The sequence below is a fragment of the Jatropha curcas genome, chromosome 2 (genome assembly GCF_041381405.1).
Source record: "Jatropha curcas cultivar XTBG-Jc1 chromosome 2, XTBG_Jcur_1.0, whole genome shotgun sequence".
NCBI classification, from domain to species: Eukaryota; Viridiplantae; Streptophyta; class Magnoliopsida; order Malpighiales; family Euphorbiaceae; genus Jatropha; species Jatropha curcas.
Genome location: NC_143152.1, coordinates 8178765 through 8187689, shown reverse-complemented (window position 1 = coordinate 8187689; position 8925 = coordinate 8178765). Strand labels below are relative to the sequence as shown.

Genomic DNA, 8925 nt, shown 5'->3' with positions numbered 1-8925 from the left:
AATTTGTTCTTATGTTTTATTAGAATTCTAATCTATTCTTATATTTAATGGGAAAAATAGAAAAATTGATAGAAAGATATAAAAGAAGCAAAAGATAGAGACAAAATTACGTCTTTCTGAAAATACTGAAAATACAGAGGCGAAATCATAATATTTTATATAAAATTCAATGATAAAATCATAATTTTTCTATAAAAATCAGTAGTGATAAATAAAAATTCAAACTAAAAAGCAAAATTGGTTAAATTCAAGTACTTTAAGACGCCTTATGCCTTCCTGTATGCATCTTCTCCTCTACGGTTTGTGTTAACCCTCCCTCTTACTCTATAACCCTAAAGCGTTCCATAATCATTATTTCCATCTTTTTCCACTGCCTTTTCAATCGCTTCTCTATTCACCTAAGCGAGCCATCGCCGACAGTACCTGACGGAGTTGCGTCCATTTCAACAGAAAATCTCAAATCAACAAGCCAAAAGCTTACCGTTGGAATAAGGTGCAAATTTTAGTTCTGATGCTTCTTATTGGCTATTCTTTTCTTCCTCTTCAGTTCACTGTATCTTATGCTTTTATAATTTCTTGGTGTGAATCAAATACCATTACATCTTTAATTGTTGTTTTGTTTGTTTGATTTTCTTCACCTGGAATGCCCAAATTTGGAATTTTGTTCTCTATGCAATCTAATTTGTTGTTCTCCTGTAACACGACTTCCTTTTTTAAAATATGATTTTGGAAAAAGAGTGTTCTACCTTATTGTCTGCTACATCCTCCTGCCAACAGTTTAAGGTACTTTTTGTTATTATATTAGGTTGTTCTTCAAGCTTTCTCCGTGTCGAATTTCTTCCTGTCTGGGGCCTGAGGGTGTCGAATTAGGGCTTTCGTCTCTTTAGCGTCTCTGTCTCTTTGGGTTCATTTGATTAGGCAGCTCTTGCTCGATTAGGTATACTGTTAAAACCACTGTAGTATTTAAGCGAGTTTTCTTTCTTTTTTACTTCTTTTTGTGCGTCTCTTTTTAGCTTAATTTAATTAAATCAGTTTGATTAGTGTGGATTTCTTCATACAGCTGACCTTTTTTAAGAAAAAAATTTGGGTCTAATATAAATTTCTTAGCACTGTGTAATTTTGTAGTTTGATTTAAGTTAGGCTGGTTGGCTATTGTTGTATATTGTTTTTAGATAGATATGATTCTACGCCACACACAGAAAGGCTGTGGTAGATAGACATTGTGAATTGTAAGGACATCATGTTAGTAGGATTTTTAGGTTATGATCACTGTTTCGTATATATGAGTAGTACATATAGTGGTAAATTTCAAATCTTACTCATAGTGACTAATAATCCCCTCGATCGATCCTTCCAATTTTGATTAAGTTTTGCAAACAGGAGAATCGCTATTTGTTACCACTGCAATTTTTAGTTGATAGTAATCCATCTAGTGGGTTAAGTGCTGTCAATTTATACATTGCTAACATCAGTTAGAAATCAAATCCAAGTCCAGTTGCAGATTGAATGTATTACCTTAGGTTTATTTAGCTTGGACTGTTTTGGTTTGTTTTTGGCTGAACTGATTGTTATTCATGTAGATGTTGTTTGTTTTAGATTTTCCTAACTATTTGTTATCACTTCTTTCCTTTTCTTTTTGTGACAGTGGGGTTATAACAGGGGAATCAATCCCCAATAGAAAGTTTAATCATAAAACAAGTGCCAAAACATTGACTAATTAATTTTAACTATTTGACAAGTGTATTAAATTATAGTGATGAGTCATTGAAGTATTCAAAAACTGGGTTTGGATGAGACTTGGATCGAGGATAAAGGATGAAAGTGTGAGCCAGAATGCTGATTCTCCATTGATGTTCTTTATTTTAACATTTTTAAAGCAAGGAAAATATATGGGAGATGTTGTATGTGGTTTTATTTTGTAATTGGAACTTTTCTTCTAATTTGTTTGAATGGAATGAGCTTCTCTTTTAACTGATGCTGCCACTTGGATGGCAGATAAAAAAAAAAAAACAAAGAATGCCTAAGGTAAAGACAAATCGTGTCAAGTACCCTGAGGGCTGGGAATTGATTGAGCCTACTCTACGTGAACTACAGTCCAAAATGCGAGAAGGTTAGTGTTTTTCAAAATAGTACTTCAAAGGGAAATGCTAGCCATAGTCGCTTTTAATACTCATTTTTAACACTCACCATTTGTTTGGTCATTTCATCTCACAGTTTTAATGGACAACTGGTAACTTATTGTAATATATTATATCTGAAACTGGAAAAACAAAAAAGAAAAGAAAAAAGAAAAAAAAGAACTAATAAAAGAGTGACATGCAAATCTTATTTCATGAGAAGGATAAAAGAACAGATTGAATCCAAATGATGAATTTTAAGGCAATTCCATATTGTGATCAAGTTCTAATCTTTATTATAAAGATTTAAGGTCAGAAAAAAAAAAGAGATTAATCTACATTGTCAGCTCTTTGTTCAATTAATGTTGTTTAGGAAATTGTGCTAGTGATGCGGTGTTAAATTTTTTTTTAGAATTAATTGTTGTTCAATTGTAACGGAATATTAGTGATGCAGGAGCACCCAAGACTAATTAAGAAGTTTTCTTTTAGTTTCCTTCGTTATTTAGGATTCTTAATTAAATTAAAGAATGTTAATTAATCGGGAAATAATTTTCAGTTCCCTTCTTTATTTAGGATTTAGCTAAATAGGAATACTATTCAATCTAGGAGTATTAGCTAATTAGGAATACTTTTCAGTATAGAATTAGGATTTGTCCTAACTAATATAAATAGGTCAGCAACAATTAGTTTTAGGGATTGTTTTTTATCTATGAATTAGAGTTTTAATTCTAATGGTTTCTTTGAAACCAATATGTTATCTTGTTCCAACCAAAATCATCCTATTCTAGCCTATTTGTTGAGAGTTAATTTGCCCCTGCGTTAAGTGGTATCAGAGCTCAAAAGGATCCTAAACAGCTGCAGGATTTTTTTTTTCCGGTTCTGTTCTAAACCATGTTTGGTAGAGGGAGAGATCGAAGTAGAGGAAATCAGTCCCAACAAACAGAGATGGCTGAGATATGACGAATGATTGAGGATTTGACCCGGGCTATACAAGCCCTGCAGCGTCAGGAACCTGTCAGGAACCTGTGGAAGCCCGAATGGAGATTCTGGAAGGCAACCACAAACAACTCAAGGTTCAAGAGGATCTTGAAATTGATGAAATCAAGGACGTAAACCCTTTTCATGAAGTTGGACCCGCAAATCGAGCAGCACTAAGTGGATTGGAAGAGTTGTCACTACATGCCCTTGATTTGAATGTTGAAGGGATGAAGATTGAAGTAGCTGATCTTCATGGCAAGTTACATGCAGCAGATTATTTAAATTTGGGAATAACAACATTGTTGGATGTTGATGACCCTAAGGAGAGTGAAAAGGAGAAAGAAGTTTCGTATTTTGATGATCAAAACAGTGAAGGTAGCAACAAGGACCTTGTGGAACCAATCTATGATGAGTATGATGATGAAGAAGAGCGAGAAATTGACCTTGTTTCTACCCAAGGAGGAAATACCGTCATTCAGCAGGTTCTTATTACCCCTAAAATAGAAGAACAAAAAGATTGGACCATTGAAGGTGGAAAAACAAAGGAAGATTGATGCAAGAGCATCCAAGACTAATTAAGAAGTTTTCTTTTAGTTTCCTTCTTTATTTAGGATTCTTAATGAAATTAAAGAATGTTAATTAATCGGGCAATAATTTTCAGTTTCCTTCCTTATTTAGGATTTAGCTAAATAGGAATACTATTCAATCTAGGAGTATTAGCTAATTAGGAATACTTTTCACTATAGAATTAGGATTTGTCCTAACTAATATAAATAGGACAGCAACAATTAGTTTTAGGGATTGTTTTTTATCTATGAATTCAGAATTTTAATTCTAAGGGTTTCTTTGAAACCAATATGTTATTTTGTTCCAACCAAAATCATCCCATTCTAGCCTAATTGTTGAGAGTTAATTTGCCTCATCCTATTCTATGATATTTTATTTCAATTCAGAATTTTAATTCTAAGGTTTTCTTTAAAACTAATCTTGTTCCAACCACAGTCATCCCATTCTAGCCCTAATTGTTGAGAGTTAATTGCCCTATATTCTTCCCCTGCGTTAATTAGCCTAGGTATTTGTTTTTATCTAAAAGAGTTGGTAATTAGTTATAATAGGTTATAGGTTGTCTATTAAACTGTGAGATAAGGTGGACCAATTAAATGGAGTGTTGAAAGAGTGGTAAAAGCAACCGTGGCTAGTATTCTCCTAGGTAAACATGTTATCCTTGATATTTGCTGTGCTTTGTAAACCTGACAATGGTACATTCTGAATTGTTTGGGCAGCTGAGAATGACCCACATGATGGTAAGAGAAAATGTGAGGCTTTGTGGCCCATTTTTAAGATAGCACATCAAAAGAGCCGCTACATATTTGACCTTTATCATCGAAGAAAGGAAATATCTAAAGAATTGTATGAATTCTGTTTGGATCAAGGCTATGCGGACCGCAATCTTATTGCGAAGTGGAAGAAGGTTAGTCTTACAACTTTGTCATTTGAAGCTGCAATTCTAGAATATGTAGTACTTCGTTTTCCTTGTGCATGGGAATTCATATTGGGCGATTTTTAGTTATCTCTTGTTGAATGAAAACAATATCTTTAACAAAAAAAACCAGACCCATTTTTTCTTAGTGGTTTAATAAAAATTGTGAGATCTGATATCATATGATTATTACCTGAATTTTTGTGTTGGGGTTTGAAATACAGCCAGGTTATGAGCGTCTATGCTGCTTAAGATGCATGCAGCCACGTGATCACAACTTTGCAACGACATGTGTATGCCGAGTGCCTAAGAACCTGAGGGAAGAGAAGGTGATAGAGTGTGTCCATTGCGGTTGCAGGGGCTGTGCAAGCGGAGATTGATTAATAGTCTTTTCTGCCTAGAACAAGATAGGCCCAACTGCTTTGTTCTTGGCTATGTTGCTGAACTTTTGGTGTAAAACTAAAAAATGAATTGGATGCTGCTAAAGCCTGGGGTTTACTAATTGCTACATGTTCAACTGGCCCAACGGACATTTTGTGGTATAATTTTAACTCTCTAAAGAATTAGTCGACTTATAAATTATGTGATGCTTTTTGTTCTTGCTGCAAATTATTGCAGGACTATCAATAGGCAGCTTAAAATGATTTGGAAAATACAACTTTCACTGTAACTCATGTTTGGATAAAGCGAAAAAACAGAAATTTGCTGGAGATTGCTAGCAATTACATTGGACTGGGATCATTGTAAGATAATTTTATTATATGGATGCAAGGAGGAGGAGATTTGAGGGGAGCCTTTAAAGCAAAGTTGAATAAGGTTTAGCTAATGATCAAACTAGTTTTGTTATAAGTGACATTCTCCCAATCCTGGGGTCTAGGCCCACCGATCATTCTAAGTTGTTTATCTTGGACCTGTACAGTTCGAGTCTTATAGGACCTAGCTTATATGTATCGGCCTTTTTTATATTTTTGATAGAAACTAAAATAAAATAAATAGAGCCCGTATTGAAGGAGTAAAACGAAAAAGATGTTATGCAATAGACAGCTTAGGCCTCAATGGTGGTGTTGCTCTTTTAAGAAAATGCAATATAATAATTGGTTCGGATAATAAGTTTCTCTAGTTATCATGTCTCTATCTATAAAAATAGAACGTCGGAAGTTGACATAACACAAGATTAGAGATTTAATGTGTTGATTTGCCATTTGACTAGACATTATTCTTCTTAATAATTTTTAAACAATTAATATTTTTTTTATTTATAATTTTAATGCATCAAAATCTTGAGTGATTATATTAATAGCATCAAAATCAATAGTTGAATGATTGAAAAGGCAACCTACCCATAAGAAATTTCTACAGGTTTTCCTTTTCAATATTAAAGGTTTTATTATTAAGAATCATTATTTGGAACTTTCTGCTCTATATTTACTTTCATTATAGTTTTTTTATATCATGTTTGTTTTAATTATTTAATTTAATTTAAATTATAAGATATCAAATATAGGATCCATGTTTTGTAATTTGCATTGCTTTAAAAGTATTATTTAAAATTCTAAAATTCACATAATCATATTTCAAACGAATCTAAAATAAAAAAATATTTCATAAATTTAGAATGTACACAAATTAATTCTACCTTTCTTGTTTCATTGAAACCCAAGCTAGTACTCAACTAAAAACGTCTCGCTAGTGTCATATTCTCAGTGAAATAAACTTGCGTTTTAGCTTCATTCACCTTCTGCCCTGAGATAAGGTAGAATTCCCCTAACACGAATCGAATGACATGCACTTGCTCCACCGAAGCCTTTGCAAGACGCACCAAATCATCTGTAAAAAAGAGATGTGAAAGCAGAGGCTCGCCTCTCGAAACAGAAATATGCTTCCAATTGTTAGCAATCACAGCTTAATAGCTTGAGAAAGGCATTCCATGCAAAGAATGAAAAGATATGGGCTAAAGGGGTTCCCTTGCCGCAAGACCGGAGAAGGTTTAAAAGAGCCAGAAGAGATACCATTGCATAAAATCTTCATAGAGCTTGTGCTAACACAGTTCATTACCAACTGCACAAAAGGGTTCGGAAGACCTAAATCAGTCAATGTATCCTTTAAAAAATCCCACCGAACTCTATAATAAGCCTTCTCCAAATGCACCTTAATCACCATAAAACCAGTCTTCCCGGTCTTGCTTCTCATTTTATAAATAACCTCATGTGCAATAATAATATTATTCATGATGTGTCTCCCTAAAACGAAACTGGTCTAATCGGCGCTCACAACGGAAGGTAGGATCTCCTTAAGCCTCAGCTAGGACTTCCTTAAGCCTCAGCTAGGACTTTTGTGATAATCTTTTAGGACACATTATACAAACTAATGGGCCGAAAATGAGACATGAAAGTGGGGTTAACTACCTTTGGAATAAACACAATTTGAGTTTCATTCAGAGGAGGTAAATTATCCCCAGCAAAAACTTTCTCGACTGCTCAAAAAATAGATTTATCCACCTCCTTCCAGTAGTGTTAATAAAAATCAGCGTGAAGTCCGTCAAGACTAGGTGCTTTCCAAGGTTTCATCTGAAAAAGAGCAGACTGAACTTCCTCTATATCTCCAGCGACTTTGAGAGAGAAAGTTGCATATCTACAGGAATTAAAGGAAACTGGCCCCTTATAGGATAAATTGGAACATAATCACTATTCTTAGAGTAAAAGTTAATGGCCATTTCTTTAAACACGACTTGATCCTCCACCCAAACCTGATGCTCATTAAACAATCCTTCAATTATATTTCTCCTTCTACGCTAATGGTTTATAAATGGAAGAAAGAGGTATTGCGGTCCCTAAAAAGAATCCACTGAGCTCTAGATTTCTCATACCAAATTAATTCTTCCCTTTTAAGAATGAGGCACAATTCCTGCTGTAATTTATGTTAGATTATTTAATAATCTATATGTGGCCCATGTGATTAAAGGGTTAGTTCTAATTAAAGTAGTCCAAGATAATGGTTATTGGGCTTAATGGATAAGAGCTAGTTAGAGTTTTAATACCCTTCCTCTACCTTATAAAAGAAAAAGGAATCGACAGCTTAGGGTGAACACAGAAAAGAAAACAAAATAGAGAGTGTGACGGCTACCTCAAACACATACGGTGATAGCTTGTTTGAGAGAGCTCATAAAAGAAACTCCCGTAGCTGTTGATTATTCTTTGACCATTGAGAGAAAACTTACGGATAAAAGCCCAGAGGAAGAAACGTAGATCTGTTGTTACGAAAAGAATCGAATTGCCGCAACGAGGTAACCCATAACATAGATCTGCTGTTATGGATCAAGATACGCTTCCGATTATTGTATATTCTTATCAAACAAATTCTATGAACAATAGATCTGGGCTATATCAAAGATTATTTAACATGTGGTATCAGAGCCTGTACTTGTTCTAGATTTGTTTGATAGTGTTTTGTTTGGCTTAATTAATGAAAATTAATTTTGTATTATGAAGTTGATTTTCTGGTATAAGTGAAGCCAAAAATTATAGAAATTGAAAACTGTTTGTTTTCTTTATGCTTTATAAATTATTTTATTGCTATTTATAGAGAATGGTTATGACATATTATTGGGTTATGTCGTTAAAGTTTTGCATAAATCAATTTTTAATGAATGGAAAACTTGTTAGTCACCAAAGTGGCCTTGTTTGGATTGTTTTAGACATTGATTATGCAGTTTTCAATTGTTCATATTTGTGTGATGCTGTTATATGACACGAAAGTTAAAATTGAATAATTGAGTTCGTTGATTATAATTTGTTAGGTTACCCAAAGGTAGACCATTAATTATAATCAATGGCAGTAAAGAGACTTATCATTGTGCTAATTAATATGAATGTATATCCAAAGATAACATGCATATTGTATGGAGCACTATTGAATAGTTGAATGGAATATAATAATAATAATAATAATAATAATAATAATAATAATAATAATAAAACATAACAGGATTCTAGAAAGGAGCACGGGCGTGCTGCAATGAGCATGGGCATGCTTCTCTATGACTTGCATAAAGGCTCGCAAGTTGCTCCACAATGAAAATCTATTAAAGTATTTTTCTTCTTGGCATCATTATTGATTAAAGCTATGCATTTAAATATTACCCAAAGGTGAATCTAGATGCATAATTAAAGTTGTTATTTGTTTGAATCCATTTTTTGCTTACCCAAAGCATTAACGTATGAGTATATGTGTAATGTTGCAGCTTCCTTTAACATGTTTGCTATGGGCACTGGGTTGATTAAGTTCAATGGATTGAACTATGTTGATTGGTCCGAACAAATCCATTATTAGTTAGGAGTTCTGGACTTGGAT

General features: G+C 33.6%; 1 protein-coding gene across 1 annotated transcript; it reads left to right on the top strand.

Annotated features, from left to right (window-relative positions):
• The first annotated feature begins 237 nt into the window (after positions 1-237).
• On the top strand, positions 238-5157 carry LOC105629467 (protein BUD31 homolog 2). The gene is made up of 4 exons (XM_012211065.4): positions 238-493; positions 1996-2110; positions 4379-4566; positions 4800-5157. The coding sequence occupies exons 2-4, from the start codon at positions 2017-2019 to the stop codon at positions 4953-4955; spliced, it is 438 nt and encodes a 145-aa protein (XP_012066455.1). The 5' UTR covers positions 238-493; positions 1996-2016; the 3' UTR covers positions 4956-5157.
• The last annotated feature ends 3768 nt before the right edge of the window (positions 5158-8925 follow it).